The 16,677-nt window shown below is 51.8% G+C and overlaps 1 protein-coding gene across 50 annotated transcripts in view; it reads right to left on the bottom strand.

The window, feature by feature from the left end:
• Positions 1-16,677, bottom strand: part of SORBS1 (sorbin and SH3 domain containing 1) — a 239,780-nt gene that overhangs the window by 31,181 nt on the left and 191,922 nt on the right. For 48 of the 50 annotated variants that reach the window (XM_051823967.2, XM_070057512.1, XM_070057515.1 and 45 more), the window contains 3 exons: positions 9,209-9,381; positions 6,480-6,565; positions 3,008-3,175 (listed from right to left, as the gene is read on the bottom strand). In XM_051823967.2, coding sequence (XP_051679927.2) covers positions 3,008-3,175; positions 6,480-6,565; positions 9,209-9,381 — 427 coding nt within the window. Of the gene's footprint in view, positions 1-3,007; positions 3,176-6,479; positions 6,566-7,227; positions 8,683-9,208; positions 9,382-16,677 lie in introns of all 50 variants that reach the window. The other 2 variants (XM_070057547.1, XM_070057509.1) reach the window with 2 other exon arrangements.

The raw sequence follows: 16,677 nt of genomic DNA, 5'->3' as shown, positions 1-16,677 counted from the left end.
CTATCTTTCTGCCTCACCTTTAACAACAGCTACTTAAACCAAATTGTCAAAGGAAGGTGGGTGGGTGGGGGTACAATAAGCTGTTTCTGGCGTTGGTATAATCCCGCTCCCTTCCAGGAGTTTCTCAGCGGCCATGACCTTCTGGTCTGGGAAAACAGCATGCTCTCCGCAACACTGGAGGGTGGGGGCAATGGAACACTGCAGGTGATCACAAAATGGTGTTTAAAGGCTGTGTCAAGTTCAGTTTTAAATCTGCATCCCTTGGTGACTCATGTTTCTGGCTCCTCAAGGCAGGGTCTTGCAGGGGTCCTCAGGAGTCAACAAAACTCCACAGGAATGTTTACATTTTACATTTTGATACTGCAGCTACCCATCTATACACATACGTATCAGGGCCCTGAATGACCACCCTGTACTAACGCCACACAACTTCAACGCCTGTGTCTGTATCTGCACCAAAGAGCAGGATTTCACAGCTGTACACGAACAAGAAAAGAATGGATGGGAAGTAAAAAGTTCCTGAGAGGGGTAAACAAAAGTTCCTGAGAAAGCCAAATGATCCAAATTGTAAGGACAAAAAGTTTCCCAGTGACTCCAACTGAATAATTGGAGGAAGAAGCAGCTCACCTCATGTCACCCAATTGTAGAGCTGCATTAACCTTAAAAACTTTACAAAACATTTACACCAGCACTGTGGCGTAGCTGAGCAAAGCTGTTGCCTGCAACGCTGATGTCCCATATCAGGGCGCTGGTTTGAGTGCTGGCAACTCTGCTTCTGACTTAGCTGCCGGCTAATGTGCCTGGGAAAGCAGCAGAGGATGGCCCAAGTGCTTGGGCCCCTGCCACCAACATGGATGGATGGAGCTCCCGGCTCTGGCCTGGCCCAGCCCTGGCTGTTGTGGTCATTGGGGATTGAATCAGCACATGGAAGATTTCTTTCTCTCTCTCTCTTTTTCTCTATTACTCTGCCATTCAAATAAATAAATCTTAAAGGAAAAAGTTATACCTAGGCAGCATCACATTCATACTTTGAATGGTAACTGAATTCTGAAAGCCATTATTATCTATCAATTAAATTAATACAGTTGTATAGGTGTGTGGTTTTCTATTTAATTTGTAAATTAGCTTAGGTCAACACCAGAGGCTGATGAGGGCTTTGTTTATTTCATTAGAGGGATCCCCGCATTACTCAAAGCTGAGAACACTGATTCCACTGAGCTTTTGAGTCAGACGCCTTTGTCAGTCATTGGTGGCTAGGAGCTGAGCAGCAGTATCTCCCTCTTTATCTTCCCATGGCTCCGAAGACCAAACCCAATTTCCATTTCTCTGGCTCTCACAGTATTGTGCTACTTCCCACAGATGGAAAGAACTGCATGGAGGGAGACTCTTCCATTATCAGCTCCCAAGGGCAAGGACCAGGTACTGCTTCTGCTGCCCACAGGGTCTCACACAGGCTCAGTGGTCACCCAGGTTCTGCTGAAAGGCACTTGAGTACATCCACAGAGCATGGTGTACCTGGGCCTTACTGGGCCTTACTTTGTCAAGCCCATCCACTACTAGAGCAGAGATTCTCAAAATACCAACATCACCTGGGAACACGTCAGAAATGCAGATTCTCGGGCCCCATCCTCAAATCAGAAACTTTGCAGATGGGGCCCAGGAATCTGTATTTTAACAAGCCTTCCAGGAGACTGCGATGCATACTCAAAAACTGAGAACCACTGTGCGAGAAGGGTGCCAGGTCTGCCTCTGTCCATGGTTACTCCGCACCAGCTGCACCGTCTTTGGCAGGTATCGCTAGGGTGTCCTGCACGCTCCCTTCTCCTGCATCCCCCAAGAGCAGGTGGGCCTACAAATAAGGGGGAGCTATCTCAGAGCCCTGACAGAATGATTTTAGGGGGCAGTTGGGACGCTGAGCACCAGGGGGTGCCCTTCCCTTGTGTAGCACTCACTAACTTCTGCTTCTTCCCCATCACACCTTCATTTCCTTCTTCTCTATCTTTCTTTTAATCTGGCTCTTTTTTTTAATCTCTTCTTCCCAGATGCTATTTCTTAAAAGAACAAATGAGCAGTCAGTGATGCCTATCACTCAAAATAAACCTGAATATTAACCTACTGCATGGGAAGCTTCTAAAACTATATATATTTTAGGAGCCACTCCACCCTCTCAACCCCCCACCCTGAGCCCCCCTCACACTTTTGAGGACAAGGAAATTTTCTTCAGCAAGGCTACATAGGGTTACACGGCAAATCGTAAATTCTTATGCAATAGGTAGCATTTGTGTGGGAGGCTGCAACCTGGATAAAATCACTTTCAAAGTTTGTTCATTTCTTTTGTAATATCAAGCTTTCAAAATTCTAAGCTTCGAAATGCAAAAATTAAGAGAACAAATGAACTCTCTCTTGGAGATCTTGCCTTACCCTAACTGCAAAAGTCTTTGCATTTCAACATTCCTCAGTGAGGTGCGGCAGCATTAATTGGTAGTGCTGACTCCTGCACCTGTGTATTGTTCTCTGTTATTTCAGTAATGTCATTCAATTTGGGGGCCCTTGTAAAAGGCATAAAGTACTGCTAGCCGACTTTTGTAATATGCTTCGTTAGTCATCTCTTCAAGGAGGAACCTGAGAATTGTCCACCCTACGGCTACCACGGCACATGGACCAAGGTCTACGGTTCCAAGCAGAATGCACAGGCAACGCAGTATCATGATAAAATGCAGGGTGAGGAGGACTGGATTCATGAAGGCAGCTGATGCTCTAAGGCATGCATTAGGGGTGTGCGCCAGCAGATCCCGGTCCCACAGCCAGGCATGCTTGAACATACAGAGCACAGGACACAATGGGGCTCATGTCCATTCACCAGCCACGAAAGAGCCAAAGCAAGCCTAAGGGAAGCCAGCCAGACAGGTGGCATCTGGAAGACTAGACTGGCCTACAGAGGGCAATGCTGCAGGGAGGCAAATCATTGCTTTGGGTCAAGCAGCAGATCGAGGTGACCAAAACAGACCTCTGACCCAGATTTCCGCTTTGCAGTATCGTCTATATTGAGGAGATCCCCAAAGCGCTCATTAGTGATAAACTGGTGGTGCGTGGGGATGACGCCCGTGTGGCGGCGCGCTGCGATATCGGCCTCTTCTTGCTCACGTTTAAGTCGTCGCTGGTCCGCTAAAAGTTTCTGCCATGGAATCGCATAAAGTGGGCAGTGAATCATCTGGTCCAGGGTCTTGGAAAACTGCCAACAAAAGCAACTCAGGAAGGAGGAGCTGGGAGAACAGCAGGGAGACTGTGCGGGTCAGGTGTCGCCCCACCCGCCCACTCGGGAGGCAGCAGGCAGCGCTGCGCTGGGGGGAAGCCAGGACACAAGGAAGGATGATTCCGCCCTGCTGACCACCAACCCCCAGCTCAGCCTGAGCCCCCTGTCTCCTGGCAGCAGAGGTCAGGTGACCCTGGGAGCATGTCCAGGGCATTCCCAAGCACGCTGGGCTGGCAGCAGGAGGCTGGAAGTGCTACCCTTACCTCATTGAGTGCATGCCCATGGCAGGACCAGGGATGGCGGAATCTTCTGCAACCCATCCCTCCCCCATCAGGCCCATCAGACCCATCAAACCTGGTGAGGGCTTTTAACTCTCCTTGGTCTGCAATCACCAGGTCATTTCTGTGTTGCTTCTGTTACTCTAATATGCTCTCCATAGAATGGAGCTGCCCATCCTAGAAAATACAGACCTGTCTCCTCGGCCAGCTCACCCTTCCCCCAAGCATAATTTTTAGGTGGCCTTAGGATATGTACTAAAGGCTATCCACGTGGCTGACACAGAGCACCAAACACTCTTACTGAGCCATTTCCATATTTGAAGAAATGAAGCTGAGTTTATGAAAATGATGTAGAATATAAATATAGAAGATAAGCTAAGAACAAAGAAACAGTCTCCTCTCTATTAAGAAAATAGTCACTTAAAAGGCTTTTTAAGATAAACAATGTTGGGGTAGGCATTGTGGTGTAGCAGGTTAATCCACCACTTGCAGTACTGGTATCCCATAAGGGCACTAGTTCCAGTCCCAGCTGCTCCACTTCTGGTCCAGCTCCCTGCTAATGTGCCTGGAAAAGCACCCAAGGATGGCCCAGGCACCCATGTGAGAGATCCAGATAAAGCTCCTGGCTTCTGGCTTTGGTCTGGCCCAGACCTGGCCACTGCAGCCATCTGGGGAGTGCATCAGTAGATGGAAGATTGATCTCTCTCTCTCTGTAACTTTGAGTTTCAAATAAATAAGTTTTTTAAAAAATAAACAACACTGCATTTTACCAAATGCCCTCATTGTCTGTTTAAATGACTCCATAGAACAGAATTTTAATGTGTCGCCTCATGCCAGAGTAATCTTACATTCCTGGGGTTCACATTTCTTGTAGGAAAACCTTAATTAGAACTGATACTGCTTAGCTCAGTAAATAATAATGTTTTATGCTCAGTAAAGCAACAGGCAATTAAGTGCCTTGTGTAACATCTAGCGCCCATTTTACTCTAGGGTCTACAAGTAACAATTCATCAAACAGCTGTGGGGTTTCCAGGGCTCAGTAAACTGTTGTAAAGATGCATTGAGGGAAGACATGAGAAGGCACTACGCAAAGCACAGTGCCACGCACAGAGCACTGGCCCAGGAATAGAGCCCTGGTTTCCAGCTCTGCCTCTGGTCTAAGTTCACCTGCAAGGTAGCTCCAGGTAAGCCACTCGCTATGGTCCTTCCTTATGTAAGGGCAGGGGGTTGGCTAGATGAACGCTAATGCCCCCTCCCCATCCCCCCAGGAGAGACATGTTCTCATTTTCTGAAATGCTGTTACCATCAGTGTTAAACAGGGGCTGAACTGATCGCCCATCTGCTGGGAAGTGTGACTTGTCTCAGAGGGAAGGGGAAAGGACCTATGTTCACCGCTGCTACCTGTCCATGCTCAGAATTCCCAGGGCCCTGGCCAAGGCTGAATATCATCAATGAAATGGACAGGGCATGGAGCAAACTCCCCAGAGCTGTGCTTGGGTCTGACTCTGTAAAACCCAGCAGGCCCACAGTGTAACCATATAAGCCGTAAATCAGGGATTAAAAAAAAAAAAAAAAAAACCCACAAACTGTTTCAGGATCACTGGGCTGGGATCACTCAGGAAACAAGACTCTCACCTTCTATGTGCGCTTTTTATATCGATGCTGAAACCCAGCAAGTAAAACGTGCCCCATGCGCGGCAGGTGAGCATTCCACCACTCAGCGCTGATATCACTACATTGGGATGCCACCTTTCTTCACGAGAGCACCCAGGCCTGGAGTCCTGGGGCGGGACGCACTTAACAAAGAGCTACAGAAAGGAGTCTGCTCTGTGGCCTGACTGACATGAGTCACTAGAGTTCTGGATCTCGTTACTACAAATGATTCTATACATCAAATACTTCCTCTTGCTTCTTTCCCCACACAGGTGCGGAGTCCTGTTGAACACCGTCTGCCTGCACCTGGACGCAAGGGGAGGTACAGGCATGTCTTTTTGTTTTCTGTCTGTCTCACCATCTGGAAGTAACGCTTATCATCATCCAGTTCTCAAAGTCAGCCATACCCTAAATCGTTACGGAGACACCACCTCAACTCTGAAACCACTCAGCAGGACGGGCCAAGATGGGCGACATAACACAAAGGGCTCAGACCTTCGAGGGAACAGCACAGAGATGTGCACCTGGGAATGGCCTCCCCCAGCGCCGCCTGTTTCCAGCAGTCCTTCCAGCTCTCAATTCGTTACAATGGAGCAGGCATGGGAGCTTGCTTCCTCTACTGGACCCTCTTCCTTGGGAAGATGAGACCCAGGAAGCACCTAAGAATGCTCTATCCCAGCAGAAACCTGCGATTTCCCCCATCGGGCTGCTCAGACAGAACTACTACCTCCTAAATCCCCCGGTGAACCGGCTCTTGGCCAGACTCTGCCAGGCCTATCACTGCAGGTCACAGCCTTCCGTGGCTGCGGGGTAAAACTCCATCCTGACGTTCTCCAACTGGGGTCTGCCCGAACTCTTTTACCAAATGTACCAAGCTCATTACGGTTTTTCAGTCTACTTTCTGCTACAGCACTCTTCCCGATGTGAACTCTGCTCTGTGCCAACACAGGGGTGGACGATACAGGGCAGACTGCCCTGGAGCACACCCCAGCGGGGGCAGCTGGGAGGAGGGATGGAGCACAAATGCTGGTTTCCCTCTACAGGGCACTGAATGCGGTGGTGGGCAGCCTCCCACTGTACCTCCTGTGCTCCAGGGCCGGCTGGGCTCAGCACATAAAACCTCCTGCCCTTCTCTGGAAGACTGAGAGAGAAATGTCGGAGTCTGCATCATATAAAAAGTCACCTGGGAAAGCTCCCGTGTCTGCTTCCGGCCCCGGGAGCAGCTCACGTCTCCCACAGATGCCTGTGCTACCTCCAGCCTCCTGCAGGCTTCTACACAGAGCTCGGAGACTCACCTCCTTATCATCATGACGTCTGCGGATGAATTCTTCCGTGGATTCCAGGTAATCGGCTGGGATAAAGTGCCGTGGCGATTCTGAATCTTCAAGACAACAAAGGAAGAGTTAAAACAGGCACAGATTTAGTGGGAAGCCAGCCGGGGAGATTTCGCCTTTTCTCTACTATAAATATCAAGCTTTTACAGTCAATGTTGAATAAGGCTCAATAGGCAGTTCCGGAACAGGCAAAACCAACCCACATCTGCCCCTCTTGTTTCCTTGGGCTGACGTGAGCTCGTTTAATACAGAGAGAACTAACAAGAAAGACAGAAGTGAGCAAAAAGTGAACACTTTCTTGGCAAAGTGTCCCCCCCAAAGAGGCGTGCAGGCTCTTCTGGGGACACCCGCACACTCACACACACACACAGGCCACCGAGAGAGGCTGCCTCTCAAAAAACCATAGGTGAGTCGGGGACCAGTGCAGACAGCAAAGGGGCTGGGGGTTCAAATGAACAAATTTCTCAAATGAGCTAAACGGCCAATTTTTCTTTCGAGACACGGTTTGGTGATTAGTCTGAATGATGTGGGGGCATTGGTTTTGAAGAAGTGCAGCCACTACGAGCCATGATTAATTGCCAAGCAAAACAAACGGAAAACAAAGGACAGACCAGAAATGATCACCAAGGGCATGACAGGGAGGAAGGGGGCAAGCAGGCAAAGTGGAGGGATGGGGGAGGAGAGACTTGTCAGACACGCAAAACGCCACCTCCGCGCGCCGCTGCCCGTTCGCTTTGCGGGTTGTTGTTCCCGTCCAGGCCGTGGTCAGAGTACGGCACGGGGTTCCCGTTATGAAAGGCCCCGGGGCCGTCCTCGGGGGCTGTGGGTCTCTCCTGAGCGGGCTCTGAGCTGCGGCTCAGCCTGGCCATGGTGTGGTGGGAAGACAGGCGTGCGGGGACCGAGGGCTTCCCGCCCGCGGGGGCCTGGTCCTGCCGGGGCTGACTGGGGAGGCCCGAGGAGTCAGCAGGGTGAGGCTGCCTGGGATGGTGCTGGAGGGGCTTTTTCAACCGGAAAGGGAGGGGGCTCATCAGGTAGATGTTCCTGAGGAGAGTGCTCTTGTCCCCTCTGGAATCCAGGCGCCACTCGGGCTGCCTGGGGGGCGGCTGCTGCTGCTCGTGCTTCCGGATGGTGGTGAAGCGGGTGTAGGAGGCAGGGCAGGTGCCCTTGCACTTATTGAGGCGGTGTCTGGGGAAATCTCCGTAAACGCTGCCGCCGCTGCCCTCCCTGCTGTCACTGGAGATGTTGGAGCAGTGGTCGAGCTCATCGGAGCAGGCGGAGAGGGGCTCGGAAGGCGCGAGGCCCCTGAAGCCCAAGCTGTGGTCCGCCATATTGCTGCAGGTAGGGGAGGCGTAGAGTCCGCCGGCGGGCGCCCCGTCCACGGCCCTGGGACGGAGCTTGGTGGACTCTAGGAGGGACTCAGCAGAGCGGGCGGAGGTGAGGCAGCTCCGGGCCAGCACAGGCGTGGGGGACTTGCTCAGCCTGCCGGACAAGTCGAGGGAGGGCATGGACCGGGACCGCTGGATCAGCTGCTCAAAGGCAGTGATACGAGAGGAGACGGTGTGCTTGGGAATGTGCTCGGAGCCCTCTTGGCTGGAGCCCAGCTCGCCCCTGGACAGCGCCAGGTTGCTCCGTTCAAAGTGCGAGGCGAGGTCTCTCACGCTCGACGATGAGACGGAGCCCAGGGAGAGGCCAGCTCGGTTGATCTGGTGCATGTCCCGGTACAGCAAGGAGAACTGCATGCCAGCCTTCCTGGAGAGGGGGCAGGGCCTCCTGCAGCTGCTGCTGTACTCCTGCAGGCTCATGGTGCTGCCCGACCTGCTGCCGTCCTCGGGCCTCGAACGCATGAGCAGGTTCTCGATGCTCCCCCCGGCCTGGAGCGGGAGCCCTCTTCTGGAGTCCATCAGAGACCCCGAAACACAGAGGTTCTCGCAGCTCTGGGCCTTCTCCGAGGCCAGCAGCACACTCTTCTGCTCCTGCAGAAGGGCGCTGGGCGCAGACAGCCTGGGCTTGAACTTGGAAGGAAGGATCTCGGAGATGCAGGCTTTCGCAGCTGACAGGGGTTTCTTGTGTTTACACACGGGACCTAAGACACTGCTAGTGTTAACCGTTCGGCTATGAACTGAAGATGAAGAAATCATGTGAGCATTCCCACCTTTACGATCCACTGGTAAGCATGCAGAATAAAATAAACAGACCCATTAGGTTAAAGCCGAAAGCTGCTACCAAAAGAAAAAAGGAAAAAAAAAAAAGGGAGAGGTCACATGCTCATTGGTCATAAGGACTTTATAAAAAATTCCCAGTTGATGTCCGGAAGCAAAATAATCTGTGCTGCAAAGCAGGTGCAAAGACGCAACAGAAAAAATGGCCACCTTGCTTGTTAGGAAAGGCTGAAGCTCAGCTAGTTCCTAAGAAAAAGGAATCAGAACGAGAGAGAGAGGAGAGAGAGAGGAGAGATGCTTCAGAGAGAGCAAGGTCGGGGGTCAAGGGAAGGGAAACTACTAATACCAGAAAGAAAAATGGCCGGTGAGAAAATCGGGCAGGGGGCGTTACAGGGCTCCAGGGCTCGGATACAGGTCCAGATCCGAACAAGGCAGAGTTCACAGTGGCTGGGGTTCACCGACTGCCGGCACTCAGGTACCGTCCGGTACACATGGGACAGAGAGGCCTGCGGGCTTCTCCCCAGTAACTACCTTTCGTGGACGCCGAGCTGGACGGTCGCTTGAGCCCACTCAGGCCCTGAAGAGGGATGTCGCCACCTTCCAAGACACTTTTATAAATCTGCCTCTCGTTTTCCAAGCTAGTGAGATCACCGGGGGCACCTTCTGGTTCCCTCTTCACTGCGTGGTAGCTGGAAGAATACACACTAAGGACAAGGAGGAGGGAAAGAGAAAAGAAGGTAAGAATAGGAGCTAGCACCTTTAATATTTCTGTAAACAGCCTATTACCTGCCAAGGTCTAGAAACCAAGGTAAGTTTGTCCTGCTTCTTCAGTTTGTGTTCAAAACTTCACGACATACATTGTGTATGTGAACTCTGGCCCGGATCTTTCATGCATTTGTGTCCTGTTGACATCTAAGTATTTTTATTTTTTATTTTTAATTTTTTTTTATTTTTATTTTTTTGACAGGCAGAGTGGACAGTGAGAGAGAGACAGAGAGAAAGGTCTTCCTTTGCCGTTGGTTCACCCTCCAATGGCCGCCGCGGCCGGCACGCTGCGGCCGGCGCACCGCGCTGATCCGATGGCAGGAGCCAGGAGCCAGGTGCTTTTCCTAGTCTCCCATGGGGTGCAGGGCCCAAGCACCTGGGCCATCCTCCACTGCACTCCCTGGCCACAGCAGAGAGCTGGCCTGGAAGAGGGGCAACCGGGACAGAATCCGGCGCCCTGACCAGGACTAGAACCCGGTGTGCCGGCGCCACAAGGCGGAGGATTAGCCTAGTGAGCCGCGGCGCCGGCCAGTATTTTTATTTTTCCAAGTTACTGCAAACGTATTTGAGAATGAAGAAACACAGAATGCAGGTAAGAGTGGTGCTTCTTCACGGAGCCCCTCCCTTCCCTGGCCCGCTGTCCCACACCTCACTGACACTGCCACCGACACATGGACACATGGACACACACACTCTTCTCAGGTACACACAGCTTCTGGGGGGCTGCCTGTCCTCTTTTACTGGAGATTTGGCTTGTGACCGCTGAAGACCCTCAGCTTGATGGAGTTCCTCCAGCTCAGTGTTTTACTCTGAATGTTACCAACTACACAGAAAAGCTCAATGAACCGTGAGGGTGAACACCCATGTCCTCCACACCCAGATTCTGCAGGGAGCACACAGCAGCGTTTGCTTTATCACACACCTGTCCTCCTATCTTTCCCTCTACCTACCCACTGATGATGGAATTGTTTTTTAAATTTTCATTTTATTGGAAAGGTAGAGAGACAAAGAAAAAAGAGGTCTTCCTCCCACTAGTTCACTCTCCAACTCCCCCTCTGCAGCTGGGGTGGGCCAGGTTGAAGCCAGGAGCCCAGAATTCAACCTGGGTCTCCCATGTGGATGGAAGGGACTCAAGTACTTGAGCCATCATCTGTTGCCTCCCCAGGGCACACAGTAGCGGAGAGCTGTTTCTGCAGCAGCAGAGTGAGAACTCTGATAGTGGGTGTGGGCCTCGCAACCAGCATCTTAACCACTACACCAAATACTCACCTGTGGTTCTTTTTAAAGATTTTATTTTATTCAAAAGTCAGAGTTACACACATACAGGGAGAGACAGAGAGAGAGAGATGTTCCATCCACTGGTTCATTCCCTAGATGGTCTGCATGGCCAGGGCTGGTCCAGGCCAAATCCAAGAGCCAGGAGCTTCATCTGGGTCTCCCATGTGAGTGGCAGGGGCCCAAACACTTGAGCCATCCTCCGCTGCTTTTCCCAGGACATTAGCAGGGGGCTGGATCAGAAGTGGAGCAGCCAGAACACGAACCAGCGCCCATAGGGGATGCTGCCGACACAGGCAGCTGTTTAACCCACTGCCCCACTACGCTGGCCTCCCCAGCCTGCATCTCAGCCACTGCCCAGTGCTCACCTCTGGCCGTCTGCACCTTCCGTGAAGCCGGCCTTTCCTCTGTGCGTCACCCCAGCTCCTCAGTGCCCACGGTCAGATGACAACTGTGAGGACGACCCTGCAAGCCGCTGCTGAGATGCCCCACATGGGGATCCTGTGCTCGGCACTTTTCTCTAACCCTCACAAACAACCCCACTTCTGCCACTTTCCGGAGGAGCAAAGCAGGCACTGGGAGAGTTGGTGACTTGTCACAGGAGGCAGGGGGCAGGACAGCAGCCCCGGGATCCAACTCGGGCCTCTGGCTGGGGCACAGTGTCCTCCCTATGACCTAGGAGGCAGCGGCACGTGCACCACAGGAACCAGACAGAGCTCAAGGGCCTGCCTTCTATCACCACCTTGCAGTGTCAGGGCCAGGAACGCACCCCCGGGGCAAGCGGCACCACGGCCCAGGAGTCAGAGATGGAGAACGCGGTGATGTCTCGCCTCTGAGTAGCTTTGTGCCCAAGCAGCGCCACTGCTGCCAGCACTGGCCACTAACAGAGCCACGTCCTGCACCCAGCACCCGCTCAGGGCTTCATACACCTTACTGCCGGGGTGGGGAAGGGGTAACCCCAATCTTTCCTTAATCTCCCTGGCCTGGGTCAGGGCAACAGATGCTTCTCTTCTCTCCTCGGCAGACAAGTCTACAGCACAGCTTCAGGGTGGAGAAGTGAGGAAGGAGCAGGCTGGGGGCAGCCTCTTCCCCCACGCTGTGCCCTGATTGGCAGGAGCCCACTGGACAAGAGGGTCTGGGGGGGGGGGCTCTAACCGGAAAGGAAACAAAGTTGCTAAGCCTTCCCTTGACAAGGCCTCTAAGCCTTTGCTCGAGTTTGCCGCACTTCCGCATCTCAGTGACAGCGTTTCCAACAATCTAAGATGGCTCCCAGGGGAGGTACCTAGCCTGACAGGAGACTTCCGTATTCGTGGACAGTGTGTGCCCTCAGCTGTGATAAACCCTTGAGGGCGTGCCCAGCTCCTGTCCTGCCTTACCTTTCAGCTGGTTGGCTCGGTTCCCTTGTGCCCTGGACAGCCCCCTTTCTGTGTCTATAAAAGCTCTTCCCCTCCCAATAAAGTCAAGAACCCGGCTGCGCCCTGGGCGTTGACTGATCTCCCGGCTCTGGTGTGGTTCCTTTGCCGCCGACACTCATCATCCCGCTCGGCCCCCAAGCTCCCCAGGCTGGCCCTGAGGAGCTTTATCGTTCCTGCTGCCCCGTGATGAGCAGCAAGGGTCCCTAAGTAGAGCATATAAATATTTATTGAACAAAAGGTCTCATTGGCTGAAGGTAAAACTGGCATGCATGATCTGATTCGGGATATGTTTTGATAAGTGAAATTGTGCATTTAGAAATTCTTCCCCCAGGTATAAGAAAGATATCAAATTTACTTGGGGCTCCTGGCTCTTGACTTCAGGGGCCTGGAATCCTTCCCACGCTGGAAAGTTTAAGACTGCAGGAACTCTGGACAACCCAGGCTTAGACTGACTGTCCTCACTGGCACCTGGGCCCCAGCCTGCAGACACCACTCCCACCCCAATAAAGGCTGGAGTTTCTGGGCTCAGGGGCCAGGCCCAGGACAGGGGGTGCCATCTGTACAGCTCTGCCTGCAGGGGGTGCTCACGGACACCCCTCCCAGGTTCTACCTGGTAAAAGTTACCAATTCCTGCGAGAGAGCTGAGGAACCTGGAAGGTGGTGTGCAAGGCTGTGGCAGTATGTGTTGCTTTAAACGAACAGAAGCACATCATTAACTGGCTTAGGGGCAGGTGTTCAGCCTGGCAGTTAAGACACCTCTTGGGATGCCCACATCCATATCGGTGTACCTGGGTTCAAGCCCCAGCCCCACTCCCAATTCCAGCTTCCCACTAATGCACACCATGGGAGGCAGCAGGTGACGGCTTAGGTACTTGAGTCCTTGCCACCACATTGGATTGAGTTCCTGGCTCATGGCTTCTACTTGGCCCAGCTCCAGCTGTGGCAGGCATTGGGAGAATAAACCAGTGCATAGAAGATCTCTTTTTGTCTCTCTGCCTTTCAAATAAAATGAAAATATGCGATTAAAAAAAATTAAACTCGCTTTAACTCTGAATTTCCTAACTAAAACGAACTCTGCCATTTCTAAATTTCCCATTCGCAGTTCACGCCTTTCCCTTCGGCTGTGTTTTCTGTTTTTACCCTTCAGTTGAACCCATGTTTCCCCTTTTTCTGTAAATCCCCAATGGCACAAGAATTCATACACAGCTGTCCTTTCTCCCTGCTGACCGAGAGCTGTGGACACACTGGTCAGTCCTGCGAGGGGACAGTCGCAAAGGCACAAGGCCTCAGTCTGGGCTCCCACCCCTCCTCGGCACTGGGGAGTGACTGACAGCTGGCCCCCTCCTGCCAGCCTGCTGTCCTTCGAATCAGCTAAGCCTCGGTTGGAACTTGCCAGCCGGCTTCCCGTGTCCCTCACGCCAGGACTCCAGCCACCAGTGGCCCCAGCCTCACACCTCTACCTCAGCAGCCATCGGCACTCACCCCAGCACCCTCGGCCACAATCTGGCTTTATTCCACCTCCTATCACCATTTCTTCCTGCTTCCCACAGAACCACGAACCAGCACTCAGGAAACTTCTGAGAATGGCTCTGCTACAGCCGATTGTTTTCTTTCTTTCCCAAAGCCAACAAAACAATGCCTCTTCCAGATGTGCAACGTTCTGCAATGCAGGCACTCCTGGATTCAAAACAAGACCTGAGCGCCCTGCAACAGGCTTTCTTTTATAGAAAGATTAACGTATTAATTCGAAAAGCAGCGTTACAGATGGAAAGGGACAGGTACAGAGAGAGAGAGAGAGAGAGAGAGAGAGAGAGAGATCTTCTGTCTTCTGGTTCACTCTCCAAATGGCCACAATGCCCAGAGCTGGGCCAGGTCAAAGTCAGGAGCCAGGAGCTTCATCCACATCTCCCATGTGGGTGCAGGGGCCCAAGCACTTGGGCCATCCTCCACAGCCTTCCCTGGCACATTAGCAGGGAGCTAGATTAGAGGTGGAGCAGCTGGGATTTGAACTGGCGCCCATATGAGATGCCGGCACTGCAGAGGCTTAACCTGCTGCACTGCAGTAGTGGCCGCAACAAGTTTTCAATGTGTCATCTCCAGTGGTTCCCCCAGGGAGGGAAAGGGAGACACCATTTGTCCCCAGGTACAAAAGGGGAAGCTGAGGACCAGCATAGTGAAGGCATGTGCCTGCAGTTAGTTTCTGGGTCCTTACCATGTCCAGGTACATCAGAGAAGACAAGAAAAGAAACCTCACAGCCTCCAGCTGACTGATACAGGCCTGACTACGGTCAGCGGCCACTGCTGACGTAACGGCAACAGTGTTAAGTTCAGGTGCTCAGCTCTGAGCAGCCAGGGTTGAGCCAGACTTTGGCTCAGACACAGCAAGCCAGGAGGAGGGAATTCAGCCTCTGGCTGAGATGCAGAGCTGGCTGCTGAGTTTTCAGGGGATTCAACAAAAACATACTCCCTGGACAAATAAAGCGAGGCCACAGAGCCGTCATGCCAAGGCCGACTGTTCCCAATAGGGTGCCCAGGCAGGCCCTGGAGGCCATGGATGGGGTCCCCAGAGGCCAAGACTCCAGTCTGACTCCAGCAAGGAATGTGGCTCAGCTGGGGCAAACAGGCTCTGTTTAAAAACTTGGAAACAGGGGCCAGCGCTGCGTCAAAGGAGGTTAGGCCCCCGCCTGTGCCCCGGCATCCCATATGGGCACCAGTTTGTGAACCCAGCTGCTCCTCTTCCAATCCAGCTCTCTGCTAATGGCCTGGGAAAGCAGTGGAAGATATCCCAAGTGCTTGGGCCCCTGCACCTGTGTGGGAGACCAAGAAGCTCCTGGCTCCTGGCTTTGAATCAGCCCAGCTCTGGCTACTGTGTCATTTGGGGAGTGAATCAGCAGGTGGAAGAGCTTTCTCTCTATCTCTGTCTGTAACCCTACCTCTCAAATAAATAAAAATATTTTTTAAAAACCCCCAAACAAAAAGATACTGTACCCCATAAGAGAGTGCCTGGATTCAAATCTTGGATCTACTCCCAATTCCAGCTTCCTGCTAATGAGCACCCTGGGAGGCAGCAAGGGGAAGGCTCAGTACTTGGTCCCTACCACCCACGTGGGAGACCTGGATTGAGTTCCAGTCTCCAGATTTTGGCTTTGCCTAGCTCCAGCTATTACAGGCTTTAGAGAGTGAACTAGCAGATGGAAGATCTGTTCCTGTTTCTGTTCCTCTCTCTCTCCTTCTCTGTGTCTCTGCCTTTCAAATGCATAAAATAAAAATGTAAAAGTTCAAACTTCATAATAGCATATGCTCACTATTTAAAACCATTTGGGGATTTCAGGAAAGGGGTGGGTAACTTGTAAGCTGCAAACTTTGGAGAGGAAGTCTGCACAGTCTTTTAGAAAGTTTCTTCCCAGAGCCTCTGTACTGCATGAAAGTGTGTATATTTACAACATGCTACTGTCACACTCCATCTGCAGTTTGCTGAACCTTCCCTGACTTCTCCCCAAAACAAGGGGTGCGCAAGGCCTCCCCGGTCCTATCTCTGTTTACCACACTGGATTCTGGCTGTTGCTCACCAGTGGGTCTCCGCTGTTACACCCTGAGCCTCCAGCAGGCAGGAAGTTTATTCTACCAAGTTTCTCATGGCTGGTGTCTAGCATAGTGGTTCAATAAATATTAGCAAAATAAAGAATTCTGCAATTAAATGACTATAGATCTATGAAACAAAGTAGCCAGGGAAAGCTACAATATTTCACTCAGTACTGCAGGTTATATTTGTGTTTTCTCAGATAAAGGGGAAACAATGTCCCCTTGGTTATAGGTGTACTGCCTAGAACAAAGCAGCTTGCCTTTTGGCGCCACCTGCTGTCCTAATAGAGTAAATACAATTCTTTAGAAGGTATCTATTCTCAAACATAAATGAAAACAGTAGTTGCACTATTAAGTAATGGGTCTGAAAATGCTAGGGAAATAAAATACAAAATTAAAAACATACTGTGGTGGCAAATATAAAATACATTTTCCAGGGTAGAACTCGTTGTATTAGGATATTGGGATTCTTAATTTCTTCCTGTTCTCAGATTTTTAAAATATTATGCTATGTAATCCAAGCTAATTAACAACATTTAAACTGTAGTCCATCTGAGATACAGACATCACTTCTCCAGCTGCCACGAAGCTGTGAACCGGGGGCCGTCTGTCTATTCCTCGGGTGAGGTCAAGTGCAGCCACTGTCTCCTCCCACACAGCGTCCCTCTCCACCCAGTCCACACACCGCCCGCCCTAGTGCTAAGTGGGCTGGATTCTAGATCACAGAGATTCACAGGTCCTCTCATTCATCACCAAACCTTTACCCACACTTTCCTTGGTGCCAGGCACCCCTTTGAGGCTGGCTCCTCACCAACCCCAACTGTGGGAAAAAATCCTACACATTTGAACAAACTGGGAGAACATCAGGTCTGATAACAGAACCCCCTGCCCCCAGCAGAAGAGCGGGAGGAAAACACTGACTCCTTCTCACCCCGTGAGAAGGGCTCGGGTTGGAAAGCAGCG

Source organism: Oryctolagus cuniculus, chromosome 15, assembly GCF_964237555.1.
Source record: "Oryctolagus cuniculus chromosome 15, mOryCun1.1, whole genome shotgun sequence".
NCBI classification, from domain to species: Eukaryota; Metazoa; Chordata; class Mammalia; order Lagomorpha; family Leporidae; genus Oryctolagus; species Oryctolagus cuniculus.
Note: the sequence above shows the minus strand (reverse complement) of the source record. Positions and strands in the feature narration are given on the sequence as shown.